Here is a 22,505-nt window from a genome sequence, read left to right on the forward strand (position 1 = left end):
CCAGGATGGTCTCAGTCTCCTGACTTCGTGATCCGCCCGTCTCGGCCTCCCAAAGTGCTGGGATTACAGGCTTGAGCCACCGCGCCCAGCCAGTTTCCAGCAGTTTTATCACTTTAACTGCTATCTTCATTTTTGGAAATATCCTGCTAGTCAATTTGCATGTTTTATACTGTTAGAGTTTTTATTATCTTTAAACACTTCCATTTAAAAATAGTCATAATGTTTATCAGTTCTATGTTATGCTTTTTCAGCTCCTTCAGAATTAGTGAGGTATTTTGTTTGAGTTTTTTTGTGGGGGCTGTTGGAGAGTGTCAAAATGATGGTGTGAATGAAGTGTTTGCTCCTTGAGTTTTTTGGGTTTTTTTTTTTCTCGTCTATGGGAGTTCAAGACTAGAGGGTGTTCCTTTTTTTTGTTTTTTTTTTTTTTGTTGTTGTTGTTGTTTAGGGGGTGTTCTTTTTGTTTTGTTTTGTTTTTAACCAAGGAAGCAATATTCACATCCCTATCCTTATTAAGGCTTATTTGCTTACTGACTTGGGATACTGCTTAGACTTGTTTAGAGTGAGCATGGTAACTTGTGAGGTAGTACATAATTTAATTCCCTGACTGGGAAACTTGTGAAATTCTTGATCCCTTGTTCTGCTTGACAAATACGAATACCTATAGTGTTTGAGATTGTGCTTGTTGGGTTCTTGGACCACCAGATTTCAAATTACTGATCTAGTAGATTAAAAGTTTTAAATTCCGGACTTAACTTTTATTTCCTTTTGGTTGACTTCTCAAATACGGTGTTACTTTGTTAGAGTTGTGAATGTTGAAAAGTAATACATATGAAGAGTAGAAAATGAGCAATTTAAAAATCGGTTATGTTTCTGGGAAAGTGATAGTTCTGGCCTGAAAGGAGTTTAGTTTTCTTGTTTCATTGTATCATAGTGAAATTGTCAACTGAACTTTATAAAGAAACAAAATGGAGACTTAATTTTCTAGGGCTGTTGTATTAATGTAGCAAAACCTGGGTGGCTTAAAACAATAGAAATTTACCCTCTCACAGTTCTAGAGGTCTACCAAGTTGTCAGCAGGACCATCCTCTGATAGCTCTAGCGGGGAGAACCCTTTACACTTTGCTGGAAATTTTCTTTCTTGGCTTGTATTAGGTACATCACTCCATTCACAGGGCTGCCTTTTTCTTGTGTCTTCACATTGTCTTCCTGCTGCATCTTTCCGAATGTCCCCTTATTATGAGGACACTAACCATGTTGGATTAGGGCCCTAATGGCTTTGTTTTAACTTAATTACCTCTCTGAAGACCCTATCTCAAAGTGAAGTCACATTCTGAGGTACTGGTGGTTAGGACTTCAACAAAAAATTTTGGCAGGGACATAACTTCCTTAGCCCATAACAGTAGATTTTGCATTTCTTTTGTTAAATTTATTTCCTGATTATCTCTTTAAAAGACTCTGTTTCCAAATAAGGTTACATTCTCAAGTACCATGGATTAGGATTTCAACCCATAACCCTTGCCAAAATATGGGTGGGTTGCAAGATAATTTATTCACTATTCATCCTGGAAGACTTCTTGATAAAACGTTGTAATTCTTGCAGATGGATAGAATTAGAGAACTTCAGGCAAGTGGAGTAGCATGAGCAAGAATTAGAATTATTCCTTCTTGGTTTTTTTTCTGCTTGACTTAAAAAATAAAAACCTACTGATAATGCTTTATTTTGCTCTGTCGCCCAGGCTGGAGTGCAGTGGCCGGATCTCAGCTCACTGCAAGCTCCGCCTCCCGGGTTCACGCCATTCTCCTGCCTCAGCCTCCCGAGTAGCTGGGACTACAGGCGCCTGCCACCTCGCCCGGCTAGTTTTTTTGTATTTTTTTTTTTAGTAGAGACGGGGTTTCATCGTGTTAGCCAGGATGGCCTCAATCTCCTGACCTCGTGATCCGCCCGTCTCGGCCTCCCAAAGTGCTGGGATTACAGGCTTCAGCCACCGCGCCTGGCCCCTGATAATGCTTTAGAAAGATAAAATATTTAACTTACTGTCTTTTTTTGTAAAAAGTGAAACACTGAGCTGGTGACTTAATGTCTTTATGAAAAATGAGGTCATAAAACAACTTTGAAAATTCACATTTCTTGAAGTTGATTCAAGCACTGATTAAAAATAAAACTTGATGAGAAATTAAATCTAGTTTAGAGTTTTCCTGTGTAGGTCATAAGGTCACAGCAACCATGAAACATTTTGGGTTTGATTGATTGATTGATTTAGAAACAGGGTCTCACTCTGTTGCCCAGACTTGAGTGCAGTAGCATGATCATGGCTCACTGTAGCCACGACCTCCTGTGCTAAAGTGATCTCCCGCCTCAGTCTCCTGAGTAGTTGGGACCACAGGCATGTGCAGCCACACCCGCCTAAGTTTTTTATTTAATTTATTTATTTTTATTTTTTGTAGAGATGGGGTTACCCAGACTGGTCTGGAGCTCCTGGGCTCAAGAGATTCTCCCACCTTGACTTCCCAAAATGTTGGGATTACAGATGTGAGGCATGGAACCCAGCCTTTTTTTTTTTTTTTTTGAGACAGAGTCTCTCTCTGTTGCCCAGGCTGGAGTGCAGTGGCACAATCTCGGCTCACTGCAACCTCCGTCTCTGGAGTTCAAGAGACTGTCTTGCCTCCGTCTCCTGAGTAGTGGGATTACAGACGCACCACCACGCCTGGCTAATTTTTGTATTTCTAGTGGAGACATGGTTTCACCATGTTGGACAGGCTGGTCTCGAACTGCTGACCTCATCATCTGCCCTCCTCGGCCTCCCAAAGTGCTGGGATTATAGGCGTGAGCCACTGTGCCTGGCCCATTTTTTTGTTTTAATGGCTAGCAGTGTTCTCTGTAGTGAATATGGAGTAACTATTAAGAATTTATTGGGGTCCAGAGAAGACACTGACATCAGAGGCCATTAAGTAGTAAGAATGGTTTTAAAATTTCTAAATTGTAGTGCTATGGATTTTAAGTTTCGCTAGGACATTTGAGCAACTGAAAACGTAGAAAGATACATTTTAGAGAAGCATTTCAGTATTCTTTCTTTATTTTCTAGTTGGAAAATGGATATACCTTATTTGACTATGATGTTGGACTGAATGATATAATTCAGCTGCTAGTTCGCCCAGACCCTGATCATCTTCCTGGCACATCTACACAGATTGAGGCTAAACCCTGTTCTAATAGTCCACCTAAAGTAAAGAAAGCTCCGAGGGTAGGACCTTCCAGTCAGCCATCTACATCAGCTCGTGCCCGTCTTATTGATCCTGGCTTTGGAATATATAAGGTATGTTGTTTTCTTCAGACTTACTGTTGCGAGAATACAAATAAATTTCTTTTGTGTTCAGGATGTTTTGAGTAAGTAAACAGTGATTGCCATTTGAAAATAAAGATTGGGATGTTAATATAGTAACTTTTAAAAGTAGTCTTTTAAAAATTGATATGAAATACGTAGACAAATGTACAAGATGTATATGTACAGTTTAAAGAGCAGTAAAGGAAATAATTGTGTAATTGCACCAAGGTTAAGAGGTAGATTGATTTGAAATACTTTTTTTTTTTTGATATGGAGGCTTGCTCTGTCACCCAGGCTGGAGTGCAATGGTACAATCTTGGTTAACTGTAACCTCTGCCTCCCAGGTTCAAGCAATTCTCCTGTCTCTGCCTCCTGTGTAGCTGGGATTACAGGCGTGCAGGACCACACCCAGATAATTTTTGTATTTTTAGTAGAGACAGGGTTTCACCATGTAGGCCAGGTTGGTCTCAAACTCCTGACCTCAGGTGATCCGCCCACCTTGGCCTCCCAAAGTGCTGGGATTTCGGAGGTGAGCCACCTTGCCCAGCCTTAAATACCTTTTTAAAGCCTCGTATGTGTCCCTATCGGAACACTTCTCCGCCTGTCTCCCTAAGAGGTAAACTGCTTATTCTGACCTTTATGCTCATTTTGTTTTTCTTTAGTTTTGCTACTTACGTATATTTCTCTAGGCAGTATGTTTTGTCTATATTTGAATTTTATATGATGGAATTCTACTTTTTCTCAGCATTGAAAGATTCTCTGCATATAGCTGTGTTTTATTGCTTTTCACTATTATGTCATTCCATTTTATTAACATACCACAGTATATTTAATCTAATGCATAGATACCTGGCCTGTTTCCAGTTTCAACTGTTTTAAACAGTGCTGTTTTGAACCTTCTGTTATCCTGGTGCATATGTTCAAGAATTTCTACCTAGGATTAGAAGTGCTAGTTGTTCACCCACAGGGTACTGCCAAACTGCTATACTTCATTCCATTGGTCTATTTGTCTAGCTCTGTTCCTATACTGTTCTGAGTACTGTGGCCTTATGGACTGTTTTGATCTCCCTTTCTCCTATCTCCCCAATTTCTTTTCACGTTCAGGGTCTCTTGGTTTTCTTGGCTTTTAGTATTTGGATACAAAAACTGTAGAAATAGCATGTAAAGCTCTACAATAATCTGATGGGATTCTATGGGAATTGCATCTATAGATGAGCTTGGAGAATCGACATCTTTACAATGTCAAGTCTTTTAATTCATGAATAGACTTCTCCATTAACTTAGATCTTTTCTTTCCTTCTTGTATTTGTTTATTTATTTATTTATTTATTTATGTGAGACAGAATCTTGCTCTGTCATCCAGGCTGTACTGCAGTGACGTGAACACGGCTCACTGTAGCCTTGACCTGCTGAGGTCAAGTGATCTTCCTGCTTGGCCTCCCAAAGTGCTAGGATTACAGGCGTGAGCCACCGTGCCCAGCTAACTTGGATCTTTGACATCTTAATTAGTTCTCTCTTTACATATTTAATATTTTGCTTTATTTCTGGTAGCTTTGTTTTTGATGCAATTATTATATGTAGTTATCTTCTAAAATAGTAATCTGTTTGCTGATATATAGAAATGAAATTGATTTATTTGACTTTTGTAACCAGCAACCTTTCAAAGCTATCTTTGTAACTTCTTAATTCTTATCAGTTGGGATAAATGGGCACCTATACTGTTTTTCAAAGCATTTAAGACCAAAAATTGAAAATCGGTAGATGAAGTAAATTATTCAAAATTATTCAAATGGAGATAATTTTGGATATATGGAAAAATGCCAACAGATATAAATATGTATATGGAAAGATTAAGAAGAGATAGAACTATGTTTCCAAAGAAAGTACCAGGTTTGAGTTGCTGAACTGTTTTAAACCTATGAGGAGTAGATCATTATAATGTTACCTAAATTTACCTACAACATAAAGGAGGAAAGCTTCCTATTGCTTTATAAATTGAGTTTAATACTGATACTAAAACATGACAAAAAGCACATCAGCATCACTAACATTGACATAAAACGTAAGTTCTAGTCAGCAAATAGAATTATGGCTATATTCACTGATTTACCTTGCTTTTAAAAAATTATGGCTGCTTATTAAAAATATATTACTTAAAGCACGTATGGTTTGTCAGGATGTGGGGACAGTTCATTATTTTAAAATGTTTCAGTATAATTCATTGTACTAATAAACCAAAGAAAACAAATTAATTTAAAATGTTTTCTGCATTTAAATACAAATTTGAGTCATTTGTGATTAAAAAAAAAAAAAACTCTTGGCTGGACGCGGTAGCTCACGCCTGTAATACCAGCACTTTGGGAGGCCGAGGCAGGTGGATCATGAGGTCAGGAGTTCAAGACCAGCCTGGCCAAGATGATGAAACCCCATCTCTACTAAAAATACAAAAAATAAGCTGGATGCGGTGACTGGTGCTTGTAATCCCAGCTACTCGGGAGGCTGAGGCAGAATTGCTTGAGCTTGGAGGGTGGAGGTTGCGAGATTGTGCCACTGCACTCCAGCCTGGGTAACAGAGTGAGACTCTGTCTCAAAAAAAAAAAAAAAGAACTCTTGATAAAAGGAATAGATAGCATAGGTTAATATCTTAAACTACATTCTATACCAATATTCCCTTTAAAGACAAGCCAGATGAGGAAGCCAATTAATGCTTCCTTATTTGACATCTTTTTGGAAGTACTAGATAATGCAATTAGGCAGGAGAACAAAATAAAGTGTAAATATTAGAGAAGGCAAAATTATAGCCTATGGATACCTGGGAAAGCTGAGAAAATGTTTTAGAAAGTTATGAGCAATCACTAAAGTGGCTATCTTCAAAGTTAACATTGAGCTACTGATAGTTCAAGGAATTACTACGTCAATTAGAACAGGAAAAAAATTGCAATAACAAGAGGTAAAATCTGGGAATAAGTTAAGACTTATGTAAATTAAAACAGTGCTATGTAGTGGTCACAAGACAGAATTTTTAGCACTGAAAGCCAGCTTACCATTTTTTTCTATATTACTCTGATTTCATCCACCTTTTAAATACCAGTACTTTCTGCATTTTTTACATTAGTACTTTTTTATTTGTGTTACCACCTCCGTCATTGCTTTTAAAATAAACTTATTTTAGAACAGTTTTGGATTTACAGCAAAATTGAAGATAGTAGAGAGAGTTTCTGTATATTGCACACCTAGTTTTCCCTGTTAACATCTTAAGTTAGTATGGTATATTTGTTGAAATTAATGACTCTTATTTTCTTAGCTTTTACCTCATGTCCTCTTTCTGTTCCAGAATCCCACTAGGGTACTATACTGTATATAGTTTTTAAATCTCCTTTGACATTGACTGTGACAATTTCTTGGGTGGTTTTTTTTTTTTTTTTTTTTTTCCTGATTATGTGACCATTTTGAGGAGTTCTGGTCAGGTATTTTGTAAAATCTCCCCCATTAAGATTCATTTGTTTTCCTTATTTGTCTGCGTTTGCTTTGGGGAGGAAGACCACAGAGGTGTTTTCATCACGTATAAAGAGCACATACTATCAATATTCTATTTGCTAAGTATAACTTAGGTTTTACATCAGTAATAACATTAATACTGATGTGAACCTTAATCATCTGCTGGGGTAGTGTTGGTCAAGTTTCTCCTCTATTAAACTCACCCCACACCCCCCTTCCTGTCTTTCCATACTGTACTGTTTAAGAGAAAGTTACTGTACAGTCCACACTTAAGGAGTGGGAAGTTAATGTACGCCCTCTACAAAAATTATTTAAAATTATTCAACATGGGAGGTGTATTTATTCAGACATTTACATCAGTATGGACTCATGCTCAAATTGTTCCACTTTTGGCCGTTAGAAACTCATTTATTTGATGACTGTGTCCCTTTGACATACTCCTATATCCCCCATTATTGTGGGCGTTTTGTTTTTCTTAAGCATTATCTTACTTTCTGGCACTACAGCATGCTTCAGGTACATCTTGTGTATTTCCTGCTTCAGTCCTAGAATCAACCATTTCTCCAAGGTTCCTTTAATTGTCGAATGATAGGGGTCGGGCACGGTGGCTCACGCCTGTAATCCCAGCACTTTGGGAGACCGAGGAGGGTGGATCACTTCAGGTCAGGAGTTTGAGATCAGCCTGGCGAACATGGTGAAACCCCATCTCTACTAAAAATACAAAAAAAAAAAAAATTAGCTGGGCGTTGTGGCACATGCCTGTAATCCCAGCTATCGGGAGGCTGAGGCAGAAGAATCTCTTGAACCCAGGAAGCGGAGGTTACAATGAGCCGAGATCGCGCCACTGCACTCCAGCCTGGGTGACTGAGACTTTGTCTCAAAGTAAATAAATTTAAAAAAATAAAACGAAGATCTTGGCTCTAGGTATGCTTCTTACTATTGGTGTGTCATTGCTTTTAGAGCCTTCAGCAGACAGCAGGTAAATAATACATATTTGTACTAACCTATGTATATGTACATCTATGAATATTTGCGTAACCATCTGTATATTAAGCTTACAATATTACTTTTCATCTTTGACCAGAGTTTACAGTCGGCTGCTTTTGAATTGATCGTTTTGGCAGTGACAGGATGAATTTGCTTTCAAAGGAGGGCCAGTTTATGTATCTGCACATCTGAGATTAATCAAGGTTCAGCAGTTCAGGTCAACTTAAATTTCTGTTTAGCAAACTTCTCAGTACCCCACTATTCCTTCCTCTTCCCTCCCCAGTCTAATTCAGAAGAGCATCATGAGAAATTACTTCTCTCAGCAGGTCTTTGCTTTTTATTTTGGGTGTTAGTGCTTTGGCTGTGAACTACAGAATTTAAACTCTATTTGACATCTCTTCTATTTCCTATTATTGTGTAGTATAGATGTTAAAGACTTGAGCTTTGCCATGAGACCTGGTTTCAAATTTCAGTTCAGCTGCTGCTTGGTTATACAAATTGGGAAGTAAATTTTACATTAAGGCTCCCTTTCCCCGTTTAGGAGCCCATAGGAATCTAGTAATTCTCAGAAGGCTGCTGTTCATACAGTAATAAATTTAGAGCTCTGTTTAGTCTTAGTTGAAGCTACTGTAGATATATTTACTTTTGGAGGGATGAACCTTAGTAATTGTCATAGGTATTTGAAATTTTGACTGATGCCTTTGTTTTTTTTTTTCAGATAGAAGTACATATTTCTGGATAGTTCATTCTGTAAATAGTTGGATATCTTTTGTAATCGGTATTCTGCCTTCACAGAATTTTTATCACATACTGACTTGTTGACTAAACTGAAAAACCATTTAGAAGCTGCTGCTTTTGAAATGATTTGCTTTATTTTTTTTTATTTTATTTTTGAGATGGAATCTTACTCTGTCGCCCAGGCTGGAGTGTAGTGAGCCATCTCAGCTCACTGCTACCTCTGCCTCCTGGGTTCAAACAGTTCTTCTGCTTCAGCCTTTTGAGTAGCTGAGATTATAGGCACCCGCCACCATGTCTGGTTAATTTTTGTACTTATAGTAGAGACAAGATTTCACCATGTTGGCTAGGCTGATCTTGAACTCCTGACTTCAGGTGATGACCTGCCTCGGCCTCCCAAAGTGCTGAGATTACAGGCATGAGCCACTGTGCCTGGTCTAAATTGGTTTGTTTTAAATTTGCATTGGGTTTTTTGTATTTCCTATAGTGCAAGTCTGAGTAGTTAATATATAAAAACTTTAAGTTGATTATAAGTCATGTAAAAATTGGGTGTTTTATTGCTTTTGTCTTGAATTCTTGGTTATGCCACTTGGGAAATTTTTTTTGTTTTTATAGATGTAGAGCTTTCTGTAGTTGAAATTGCTTTATGGATGAGCAAACCGTTTTGGACTTTCCCTTCTGACTGAAATATTCTTTGAATGTTAAGCAGGTACAAAAGATGAATTTTCAAATTAACTTTATTCAGAACTGGCATAGGTAAACATTTAAACTATATGTTAAGATGAAATTTTAGGCCAGGCACAGTGGCTCACGCCTGTAATCCCAGCACTTTGGGAGGTTGAGGCAGGCATATCACCTGAGGTCAGGAGTTTGCAACCATCCTGGCCAACATGGCGAAACTCTGTCTCTGCTAAAAGTACAAAAATTAGCTGGGCATGGTAATTCCAGCTACTTGGGAGTCTGAGACGGGAGAATCATTTGAACCCAGGAGGCGGAGGTTTCAGTGAGCTTAGACCGTGCCACTGCACTCCTACCTGGCTGACAGAGCAAGACCCCGTCTCAAAAAAAAGAGAAATTTTAATCTGAAGTTATTTATTACCCAGTATCATTATTTTGCTCTGTTTGATAACTAAGCAATATTTAACCAGTTTCAGATATTTTCATAGTTATTGCAAGAAACTAGATACCACTACCACATATGGAGAGCCTGTGAAAGATTATACAGAGGCTGGGTCCATCCATTCACATTGTGTGTGCATTTAACACAAATTGAATCACACCGGGTCTAGATTGGGAACTAATTTTCTGCAATAAGATGGACGTTCGAACCTAAGTTGGTTTTAATTTTGGTTTTTGTATATGGAATTTTTTTATGATACCAGAAACATCGTACTTTTCAAATGGCTGTCATCCTGGCCTAAATGATGACGGTTTAGAATGATGATGGTAAGCCTTTACAGTTTAGCTGAACATGTGGCACTGTTAAATTTCTTACATGTTTTCTTATGCTTATTGTATAATAGAAAGTACTGGAAAGCGGAAAATTATCATTGATATCTTAGTATAGTATTTCTTTTGTCCGTAGTACAGTTTTTGATGTTTAACCTTTTTGATTATGAAATGTATTAGACAATATAAAGAGTACGATCAGTGTCTATAAACACTACCCAAGTTATGAAATAGAATAACAATACTCCCAGGAACTTACCAGGTGCCTCCTCCTGATTATAACTCCCTCTTCCCTAGTTGTAACTGCTACCCAGACTTCTATGGTAATCATTTCTTTGTTCTTTACTAACTTTCTTATTAATATTAACCTTTAACAGCGTGTTAATAATCTTTAACTTATTTATGCAACGCTAATCCCTCATTTTCTGGTTTCTGAACTTGATGTAAATAGAACCATATTGCTTTTGCTTTTTTTTTTTTTGAGACGATCTCATTCTGTCACTCAACTGGAGTGCAGTGGCATGATCATAGCTTACTGCAGCCCCAACCTTCTGGGCTTAAGCGATCCTGCCACCTCAGCTTCCTGAATAACTGGGACTACAGGTCTGTGCCACTATACCCAGCTAATTTTCAATTTTTTTGTAGAGACAGGGTTTCACTATGTTGTCCAGGCTGGTCTTGAACTCCTGTGTTCAAACAGTCCTCCTGCCACTTCCTCCCAAAATGCTGGGATTACAGTGTGAGCCATCACACCCAGCCCAGCATTTTAAAATTTGTAATTAAAGAAAGATGGGGCTGAGTGTGGTAGTTCGTGCCTGTAATCCCAGCACTTTGGGAGGCGGGGGACAAATGGATCACTTGAGGTCAGGAGTTTGAGACCAGCCTGGCCAACATGGTGAAACCCCATCGCTGCTAAAAATACAAAAAGTTAGCCACCGTGGTGGTGGATGCCTGTAATCCCAGCTACTCAGGAGGCTGAAGCAGGAGAATTGCTTGTACCTGGGCGGCAGAGGTCTCAGTGAGCCAACATCACGCCACTGCACTCCAGCCTGGGCAACAGAGCAAGACTTCGTCTCAGAAAAAAAAAAAGAAAAAAAAAAAGGAAGATGGTACAATGAGAGAACGATTTTCAGAGTTGGAGAACCTGTGTTCTCAGCTTAACACCCACATTTTTTACCTGTGTCTCTCTTGAGCAAATGTATTTCTTGTCTGAACTTCATTAGAAAATGGGAATTATTTTGTATTATAATTAAAGGAGGTAAAGTATGTATTGGTTAACTGCTAATGTTTACTAACAGTATGGTAATAAGACTATACTCTACGGTTTTTGTTTTTGTTTTTGAGACAGAGTCTTGCACTATCATTCATGCTGGAGTGTAGTGGTGGGATCCACGCCTGGCTAATTTTTGTGTTTTTTAGTAGAGGTGGGGGTTTTGCCATGTTGGCCAGACTAGTCTCGAACTCCTGACCTCAGATGCTCCGCCTGCCTCGGCCTCCCAAAGTGCTGGGATTACAGGCGTGAGCCACTGCACCCGGACTATACTCTTTGAGTTTTAATGAGTCTTAACATTGAGCATATATACTTAGTAAGGAGACAGTTGTTTCATTTGTGTGTACTATATGCTTGCTGGGTTGGCACGTTACATGAATTTTCTCACTTTATTTCAAATACACTGCAAGATGCTGGGACAAATTAAGTAACTTGTTCATGGTTACACCTAGTAGGTGATAGATGAAGAACTTGAACCTAGGTTTACCTGCAGAGCTGAAGTGTTTTCCGCAGACCATATGATACCTAGCATATAGTAAAACTGTCAAATATTCGCTGTTGGTATTTTCTTTTTTTATTGATTGCTCCTTGCCTCCCATACTTTAGTTTTCAAACATATTAGATATTTGGACAGGTAAAACCTTTTCTCTAAATGTGGCTTTTTTTTTTTTTTTTTTGAGATGAAGTTTCACTCTTTTTGCCCTGGAGTAGTGGCACAATCTTGGCCCACTGCAACCTCCACCTCCTGGGTTCAAGTGATTGTCCCGCATCAGCCTCCTGAGTAGCTGGGATTACAGGTGCACACCGCCACACCTGGCTAATTACGTACTTTTAGTAGAGACAGGGTTTCGCCATGTTAGCCTGGCTGGTCTTGAATTCCTGACCTCAGGTAATCTACCTGCCTTGGCCTCCCAAAGTGCTGGGATTACAGGCGTGAGCCACCATGCCTGGCCCTAAATGTGGCTATATGTTTGATGTGAATAAATGCAGCTCTTAAGTATAGAATTATGTGGTTGGCTTAAACTTTTTTTTAGCTTTTTAGCTCAGCTCCTTTTCCCCCCCATATTAATCTTTTAAAAATAATTGTATATGGTGTTTTGACATCTTTGGGGGCCTTACTGGCTGAGGAGGGACTGCCCTTCTTCCTAGGGCTAGCTTATTCCTAGAGATTGTAAACAGCTGATCAGTGAGCCTGCCTTTCATATACAAAACATCTAATCCTGAGTCTATGCACTTAACTACCTCCTTTATCTAACTCTTAAACACCAAGCCAATATTCTGCCATGATCACCCAGGGTCAGGTACCAAACAACTATAGACCACCCCTACAATCCAAAGCCCACTGACATTATTCAAACTAGCCATCTTGTTTCCTCTGCCTTGCCTTTCCGTGGAAAACACAATAAAGGCTCTGGGTCCTAATTTTCCCCAGTTCCCTCTGCCTCCTGACCAAACCTAGTGCTTTCTTGTATGTCTCCTTCTCTTGGGAAGTAAGTAATTGTTCTTTCAGTGGCGTTGGCCTCTCCGTGTTGTCACTCAGTTACATCAATAAAAATCTCATGAGTACAATTCAGATGTTCCCACATAGGCAAATTCTGTTTTCCTCTTTTGTCGTCTTGTCTGCTATTTTGCTACTCCTCTAGCTAATTATTTCAGTTCTTAATTTGTACTAGATTACTTAGTTACCATGGCAGGATCTTCTGTGTTCATATTAATCACACAGGCCTAAGTATTTTTCCTCTGAACTGCCTTTAAAATCCAGGCTTTATAAAACAGCTTTAATATCTTGCATGCATCTTGGCCTATTCAAATTTTGCCTTAGTATGTCTATCCAATGTGCAGAAAGTTTTAAATTTAAGAGCATTTCTGCCCCCGCCCAGTTTATATGCATTGCTGTGAGTGGTTACTCACAGCAATACTTAGTAGGATACTTACTATACTTGGTAGGATAATATTTTTTTGGCCAGGCAGGGTGCCTCGTGCATGTAATCTCAGCACTATGAGAAACCCAAGGAAAGAGGATTGCTTGAGGCCAGGAGTTCAAAACCAGCCTGGGCAACACAGCAAACTCTGTCTCTACAAGAAGTAACGTTAGCTAGGTGTGGTGGCATATACCTGTAGTCCTGCTGCTCAGGAGTTCGAGTTCAGGAGTAGGAGGCTGCAGTGAGCTGTGATCACACTACTGCATCCAGCCTGGGCAGCAGATAGCCTGTGTTTAAAAAAAAAAAAAAAGAAAAGAAAAATTCTTGTTTCCAGTTGTAAATCTAGGTTTACTATATTCAAAGAATGCCCTACCTTTGTGAGCTGATATGTTCTATGTGTTGATGTTCAAACAATGGCATTATTTTGAGGTTGATTTAGGTTTCTGTTAACTTTAGTTTTATTTTTAGATGTTAAGGTAGCCAGCTATTAGATCTTCGTGCTAGTATCTTACATTTGATAGGCAAATTCAGTGCTTCATTTGTGCCTCCTCGTGTTCCTTAGTAAGGTTGATACAGCTTAATGTATTTTTGCTGTTACCATTTTAGTATCAACTATATGCTGCATTCTTTGCAATATTTTCATAGTGATATATGAAACTTACATTTTGATTTGCTGCAACAGAGTAGTAACCTCAGTTTATTCTCCCAAGTATGATGGACCTTAACATTGATTATTTGCATTTTTATTGTGTTATCTACAAGAGACTAAATGTCTTTAAATTTGTCAGTGACTAGTGTGGGAGAAATGAGCCTATGTTTATTTGATACATGAATTAATTTATGTTATGTATGACATGCTCCATCTCTGATTGTCATACCCAGCCTGGTTGACTGTTAGGTTTTTATTTTTTCCTAAACTCTTCATTCTTGTGTAATATTAAACATTATGTCTTTCAAGCTATTTTATTGCTACCATGTTCATTACATACACTGCCTTTGGTCAAATGTACCTCTTCTAGTAGTGACAGTTGATAGTTTTTGTTTTGTCTGTATTCTTTCTATCCTCTGTCAGTTTGTGGTTTGAAACCTTTTTATATTTTCAGTAACTTACATCTAAGTTCCTAACTTCCTTTGAAGTTGCTGTTTACCTGTCTTGTCATTTATCAAGGTTCATGGTATGATGGCAAGAATGTAAGCTTCAAAGTCAAGATGGCTTCAAATCCTAACCTTATATTTCATTAGCTTTAACCTAAAGGAAGTTAATTTCTCAGAGCCTTTGTTTCCATATTTTGTAAAACGAATTAAACTTGTTAGGGTTAGACATACCTGAGTAAGGAACCTTGCATATTATCTGGCATACTGATACTTAACTTTTAGTATATACTTCTCCCACAAGGTATGCCATCTATCAGACACCTTAGGAGTGGTGTCTTCTACCTTCAAGGAAAAGGTAACTGGATGAAATAGTGATCTTGTGTTGATTTCATTTTTTCTTTTTTAAGGGCTTAAAAAGAAAGTTGAAGGAATTTCTCTTGGTTATTGTCCTGAAAGGGCTCTGGCCCTTTTTTTTTTTTTTTCCTTGTTTTTCTTTTTGAGACAGAGTCTCTCTATGTTTCCCAGGCTGGAGTGCACTGGCACGATCTCCACTCACTGCAGCCTCCACCTCCCGGGTTCAAGTGATTCTCCTACCTCAGCCTTCTGAATAGCTGGGATTATAAGCATGCTCCACCATGCCTGGCTAATTTTTGTATTTTTCAGTAGATACTGGGTTCACCATGTTGGCCAGACTGGTGTTGAACTCCTGACCTCAAGTGATCTGCCCCTGCCTCGGCCTCCCAAAGTGCTGGGATTACAGTGTGAGCCACCATGCCTGGCCTGATCTTTTAAACAGTGTTTAAAAGGAGAGGATTTTTTTTTTTTAACCTTCCATTTTATAACTCTTAATTCTCTGATATACCTGTCTTTTAATACTCTTTCCTTTTGTCAGATTGCATGGGTTAGTTCTGGACCAGCCACTTGACTTGACTACATCCATTTTGTGCCTTACAGCCCTGTTCATTTTTATATTTTATCTTTGTTCTTTGTGGTGGTAGATAAATGTATTTGCCTAGTAAGTTACTAACTAGTGATGGAACCTCACCGTTTCGTATAGATGTGTTCATTAGACTCTTTTTTTTTTTTCGTTGTGCATAATTCTCTCATTTTCAACTTTTGTTTTTCATGCTTTACTATTTTCTGGTTGGACTGATTATGTAAGTTATCTTTAGGATTATGAAGAAATTAATGGAACAGATTAGTCATAATAGTTTAAAGTCCTGGCTTTTCATTAGTGTCATTCTTACTTGATGACTTGCAAGAATGACTCTTAGGCACATAAGAATTATATTTTCAAAAGTCTAGTGTATACGTCAATAAGGAGTAAAGAAAACATCTATTTCATTGAAGGAAATCAGGAAGAAAGTTAGTTTTCATCTTAGTCAATAGATTGAAGATAGCACAATTCAGAAAGAATAGTTTTGATCTAATCTTATTAATCACTTTAAACATGAGCAGCTGCAAATATTGTTTACCATGATAACCCACAGATAACTTGAGTTATATTAACGTTTATGAAGCAGTAGACAAAATTAAGCTTCATTAACTGATTTTAAACTTTTTTTAGGTAAATGAATTGGTGGATGCCAGAGATGTCGGCCTTGGTGCTTGGTTTGAAGCACACATACATAGTGTTACTAGAGCTTCTGATGGACAGTCACGTGGCAAAACTCCACTGAAGAATGGCAGTTCTTGTAAAAGGACTAATGGAAATATAAAGCATAAATCCAAAGAGAACACAAATAAATTGGACAGTGTACCCTCTACGTCTAATTCAGACTCTGTTGCTGCTGATGAAGACGTTATTTACCATATCCAGTATGATGAGTAAGTGCTCAAGCTATTGAGGACTTTATTCATATTTTCATTTGTAGAAACAAAGCCTTCTCTTTCAAGATTCTTTTAAATAGTCTTTCTGAAGAAATCCTTTAGAGATTATGTTCAATTTGTTACTTTTTGGTTTTGGTTGTTGTACTGTAATAAATAAGGGCCCTTTAGCTCTCTATTGTCTCTGATTCTTAAGTGGTTTATTTTTCAGTATCATAATATTGGCTTAATTTAGGGTGTATGGGTTTCTGTTTGTCTTTTTCTCTATTAGGTGGGCTTTTTTTGAGACGGAGTCTCTTTCTCTGTTGCCCAAGCTGGAGTGCTGAATGGCACGATCTCGCCTCCTACAACCTCAGCCTCCTGGGTTCAAGTGACTCTCCTGCCTCAGCCTCCCGAGTAGCTGGGATTACAGGTGCCTATCACCACGCCTGGTTAATTTTTCTATTTTTAGTAGAGGCGGGGTTTCGCTGTGTTGGCCAGACTGGTCTCAAACTCCTGACCTCAAGTGATCCGCCCCCCTTGACCTCCCAAAGTGTTGGGATTACAGGGATGAGCCACTGTGTCCGGCCTCTATTACGTATTTTGATATGTATTTTAACAGTATTTTGGAAACTATTTTATAACATGTAGTGTAATAGCATTAGAGTGACATCTGTATGTATATGTTGTGGGGAGTGGGGACAGGGTCTCACTTTGTTGCACATGCTGGAATACAGCGATGTGATCATGACTCACTGCAGTCTCCACCTCCTGGGCTCAAGCGATCTTCCCATCTTAGCCTCCCAAGTAACTGAGAATACAGGCATGTGTATTACCATGCTTGGCTAATTTTTTTTTTATTTTGGTTTTAAGACAGTGTCTCACTCTGTCACTCAGGCTGGAGTACAGTGGTGCAATCTCTGCTTACTGCAACCTCCGCCTCCCCAGGTTCAAGCTAGTCTCTTGCCTCGCCTCCCGAGTAGCTAGCATTACAGGCGTGCACCACCACGCCTGGCTAATTTTTGTGTTTTTAGTAGACATGGGGTTTCACCATGTTGGCCAGGCTGGTCTCGAACTCCTGATCTCAGGTGATCTTCCCACCTCAGTCTTCCAGAGTGCTGGGATTACAGGCGTAAGCCACCACACCTGGCCGGCTAATTTTTTTGTAGAAATGTGGTCTCACTATAGTGCCCAGGCTGGTGTTGAACTCCTGGGCTCAAGTGATCTCCCGCCTCAGCCTTCCAAAGTGCTGGGATTAAAGGCGTGAGCCACTGTGCCCAGTGCAAAATATTTTTTAAACAGCTTTTTATTGAGATAGTTCATGTACAGTTTACCTGTTTAAAGAGTATAATTCATTGTTTTTGACATATTACCACAAACTAATTTAAGAGCATCCCCCCAAAAAGAAATCTCATATTGATTATCAGTCACTCCCCAATCCTACTTCCCCAAGAAAATTGGATGGATTGATTGATTTAGAGATGGAATCTTGCTCTGTTAGCCCAGGCTGGAGTGCAGTGGTGCGATCTTGGTTCACTGCAACCTCCGCCTTTTGGGTTGAAGTGATTCTTCTACCTCAGCCTCCTGAGTAGCTGGGGACTACAGGTGCCTGCTACCATGCCTGGCTAATTCTTGTTTTTTTGTTTTTTTGTTTTTTTTGAGATGGAGTCTCGCTCTGTCGCCCAGGCTGGAGTGCAGTGGCGCAATCCCGGCTCACTGCAAGCTCCACTTCCTGGGTTAATGCCATTCTCCTGCCTCAGCCTCCGGAGTAGCTAGGACTACAGGCACTCGCCGCCACGCCTGGGTAATTTTTTTTTGTATTTTTAGTAGAGACAGGGTTTCACCATGTTAGCCAGGATGGTTTCAATCTCCTGACCTTGTGATCTGCCCACCTCAGCCTCTCAAAGTGCTGGGATTACAGGGGTGAGCCACCGCACCCAGCAAATTCTTGTATTTTTTAGTAGAGACTGAGTTTGACTATGTTGGCCAGGCTGGTCTCGAACTCTTAACCTCAAGTGATCCGCCCACCTTGGCCTCCCAAAATGCTGGGATTACAGGCCTGAGCCACCACGACTGGCCCAAAATCGGCTTTAAACTGTTAGGTTGGAAGTGGTATTAAGAACTTATCTTGAGGGTTTAGATTCTGATAGTAAACTATTGTCTTTACCCATTTAAAAAATTATAGTATGAAAGTTACTGTTGGGACAGATTTAGTATGTATTAAACATACTAAATGACCTTAAGTCACTAATCAAGTAATACATTAATATGTATGGAAGATATTATGCTACCAAATTCTTATCAAGTACAAGTTCAAAATCCTAGAATGGTGGTTATTTTTCATATCACAAAACAGTATAAAAAGACTTCAGTATTCAGATTTCCAGGATATCTGGAAACAAATCAAAAGTAGATCCCTTTAATCTTTACTTTTCTGGTACTTATTGTGGTTGTGGCTAAGCTGCCAACACTGCTTATTTGACATGGTAGATGGTAATAGTACCAACAGTTATCTGAGTATTTAGATCCGGGATTGGCCAGAACTGAACAGAGGCTGGCGTAGAAAAGGGTTGAAGTTGGTGTGTAATAGTAAGTGGTCTCTGGGTTTATAAATGCTGCGTCAAAAGAGGTAAATAAGTAGAATGTTTTAAGTTCTTGAGTTTTGTTGTGGAAATGGGAGAAATAATTAGGAAAAGTACTACCTTGAATCTGATTTTGGCCAGTAAGAGTTATTGTTTGGCAAATAATATTATGCAGAATGGCACAACATAGACATAGAATAAGGAATTTTAAATAGTGAACAAAAGCTTATTAAATTTTACAGTTTTAGGGGCTCGTAAAGTTGCTTTTGAAGTAAGACTATCCAATGAATAGGCCCTACACTTCAGTTTGGTGTATGTTAGAGCACAAAACACAGTACTTTAGCATTTATTTGGCTGCTTTTTTTGTCCGTTAGAATGAATGTTAAGTAAAGGGAAATCTAAATCCAACATGTGTGAAAAGACTAAAATTACCTGCCCTAATAATTTTACATGATGGAATTAAATGTTTCAATGCTGGCAACTTGAAAATATGATAGCTGAACTTTCTTTGAAAAATGAAAAATAACAGAAGCTTAGTAACAGGTAAATGTCACCTCTTTAAAAAGAGGAAAGGACTATATAAGATATGAGATGTATAAAATAAATAAGCTCCTGGATAAAAGAATCGTTATGAGCCGATATGGATGTGATACAAAGCTTGTTAAAAGTTTCATTCTTCGTGATAATGAGAAAAATGAATTATAAAATATAATGAAGTACATGTTGATTTCAGTAAGTCATTAAACAAGTTCTTCCTTGAATGGAGGATGCACTGAAGAAAGCTGGTGAAGTGTATAGCCTAACAGTAGTAATAAACAGATTTTTTATTTTATTATTTTTTAGGCAAAGTGTCGCTCTGTTGCCCAGGCTGGAGTGCAGTGGCACGATCTCGGCTCACTGCAACCTCTGCCTCGCGGGTTCAAGTGATTCTCCTGCTTCAGCCTCACGAGTACCTGGGATTACAGGTGCCCGCCACCACACCTGGCTAATTTTTGTATCTTTAGTAGATACGGGGTTTCACCTTGTTGGTCAGGCTGGTCTTGAACTCCGGACCTCAGGTGATCCACCTACCTCAGCCTCCCAAAGTGCTGGGATTACAAGCATGAGCCACTGCACCTGGCCAGACTTTTTATTGAGTAGTAAGCTCCAAGTGAGTTGATAGAATGTGGTTGTCATATAGTTATGCTGTAAACCTGTTTTACTTACTTTATTTATTTATTTTTGAGACAGAGTCTTGCACTGTGATCCAGGCTGGAGTGCAGTGGTACGATCTCAGCTCGCTGCAACCTGTACTTCCTGGTTTCAAGCAATTCTCATGCCTCAGCCTCCCAAGAAGCTAGGATTATAGGCATGCATCACCACACCTGGTTAATGTTTATATTTTTAGTTGAGACTGTGTTTCACCATGTTGGCCAAGGTGGTCTTGAACTCCTGAACTCAAGTGATCCACCCACCTTGGCCTCCCAAAGTGCTGGGATTACAGGTGTGAGCCACCACACCCAGCTAGTTTCATTAGAAGTAAGATACCTAGTACAAACCAGATGATGCTGCTGTTGTACTGGACTGGCTATTCCCTACTAGGAATATTGTCCTCCAACTCCCATGCCTTAAAAACAATACCATCAGGACCTGGTGCATATTCAGAGTAGGACTCAAAATGTAAAACTACAGTGAAGAGTAGCCAAGAAAACTAAATACTTAGCTTAAAAGACCTGGATTATGGTATCTCTCTCAAAGAACTACTTTTTCATTTTTCTCCTAGAGTGATAAGCATTATTTGGCAAACCTGTACACATTTGTATCTCCAAACCTCTGAGTGTAGCAGTGTAGTTTGAACAAGCCATCATTTAGCAAAAGCAGGGAAATGTATTGTACATGAGATAAAAGAAACCTGCCTCCAGAATTCTTTTGGGCTATACAATGTTTGTCAGTTAAAATGGAGCTGTTTAAAAACTATTTTTATAGTAATCTACATATCTAATAGATTACTAGACCAGATTATCAGTCTTTGAAATGAAGCTTCATTAAAACAATTACAAATCATTAAGTGGTTAATATAAAGGGAGAAAAATCAAATTTTCTCGTATTTCATTTTAGTAAGTGTGTACTGTTCAGTTTTATAGCTTCCTCAATGTTGCATATTCCCATCAATTATCCTCTCTGTAGTTAAGATATTAAAGGTTAAGATTAACATTTTTAAAGGCCCTAAACATCCGAATTCACAAAACTGACAGCAGTCTTGCAAGTAGAGACCCTGAAGCTATTGATGAAGAGTCAGGATGTTGACTGAAGGAAGTAGTGATCTTGAAGGACAGTCATTCCATTAGTGTTTTAAATAATATCTGTGGCATAGCTTATGATATTTTAGAGAATGTTGTCTTATGTGCCAGACTCTGAGCATAACTTCTTACACAGATGCTACGTAATCTTTAGCATGACTATAATGTAGCTACATTAACTCTTGTATGGGGAAACCAAGGATTAATTACATTATTAGCCAAGGGTCACATCTATTAAATTGTCTGATTCCAGAGCCCAAGAGTTAACCAATATGCAATATTGTGATTCAGCACAGACATGGTACATATAATTGGTAGTAGCCTAGTTGTGTGTTGCCTTCAGAGGTCAACATTTTATATAAATATTTAATTGCAAGTATGACCTGAAGACTTGCTGTAGACTTTGCCTGGGATTTAAAGCAAAACACACACATGCAACTTCTATTGAGTTAAACCATAGGTATGTCAACAACTTGGGCTATCCTGTCAAATTTTATCTGTACTCATCATTTGACTGCTTTATCAGCAGACAAATGCTAAAATCTTGATCCTGCTTTTGTGTATAAGAAGCATCTGCTTTCAGTGGATTTTGTTTAGATTCATTTTAATTACTTAGACTAGTGGTCCTCAACCCTGGCTACACATTGTGTAGGAAGTTTTCAAAATAATCAATGCGTGAGACCTCTCCCCACAGAATTTGCAGATAGTCCTTCTGAGGGAGCCCCCTTCCCTCTCCCTGGCATTGATGTCTTCGAAAGTTCTAATGATTCTAATCATTCCCTGTGATTCTATTTCATTCCCTGTGATTCCCTGTGATAATAATCCCCTATGATTGTAATGTCTAGCCATGGTTGAGAACCACTGCCTTAGTCCATTTATTCTCAAAATATGATCGTTGGCCAGGAGCATCAGCATCACGTGTTAGAAATGCAAATTCTTGGCCTGTGTGGTGGCTCATACCTGTAACCCTAGCACTTTGGGAGGCCAAGGCAGGTGGATCACTTGAGCCCAGGAGTTCGAGACTAGCCTAGGCAACATGGCAAAACCCAGTCTCTACAAAACAAACTCAGCCAGCTATGGTGGTGTGCACCTGTAGTCCCAGCTACTCAGGAAGCTGAAGTGGGAGGATGGCTTGAACCCAGGAGGTGGAGGTTGCGGTGAGTGAAGATTGTGCCATTGCACTCCAGCTTGGGTGATATGGTAAGAACCTGTCTACCAAAAAAAAAAAAAAAGAAGTGCAAATTCTTGGGCTCACTCCAAACATATGATGACTCAGTCCTGGGGGTGGCTGAGCAATATGAGTTCTAGTAAGTCCTTTGAGTGACTCTGATGCACACTTCAGTTTGCGAACAAATCATTGATAGATTCCTTTTGACCCAGCTTTATCCATTACTATCAGGCAGCTGCTGCCAAATAGCAGTGTGGGGGAAAGTAGTTGATATATGACAGTTTAAATATATTTTAGAGACCAAAGATGATATGCAATACCTGAAGAATCTGAGCATTCATTCTTATTTTAGTATGTCTAGGTGGTTTGTAGCTTTTTTTTTTTTTTTTTT

At 38.9% G+C, this 22,505-nt stretch overlaps 1 protein-coding gene across 1 annotated transcript in view; it reads left to right on the forward strand.

Moving 5' to 3' along the window:
* The window catches only part of UHRF2 (ubiquitin-like with PHD and ring finger domains 2, E3 ubiquitin protein ligase), a 113,076-nt gene that overhangs the window by 5,032 nt on the left and 85,539 nt on the right, over window positions 1-22,505 (forward strand). The window contains exons 2-3 of the mRNA XM_011969886.1: window positions 3,084-3,314; window positions 15,847-16,106. Coding sequence (XP_011825276.1) covers window positions 3,084-3,314; window positions 15,847-16,106 — 491 coding nt within the window. The remainder of the gene's footprint in view (window positions 1-3,083; window positions 3,315-15,846; window positions 16,107-22,505) is intronic.

The sequence above is a fragment of the Mandrillus leucophaeus genome, unplaced genomic scaffold, assembly GCF_000951045.1.
Source record: "Mandrillus leucophaeus isolate KB7577 unplaced genomic scaffold, Mleu.le_1.0 Scaffold92, whole genome shotgun sequence".
NCBI lineage: Eukaryota > Metazoa > Chordata > Mammalia > Primates > Cercopithecidae > Mandrillus > Mandrillus leucophaeus.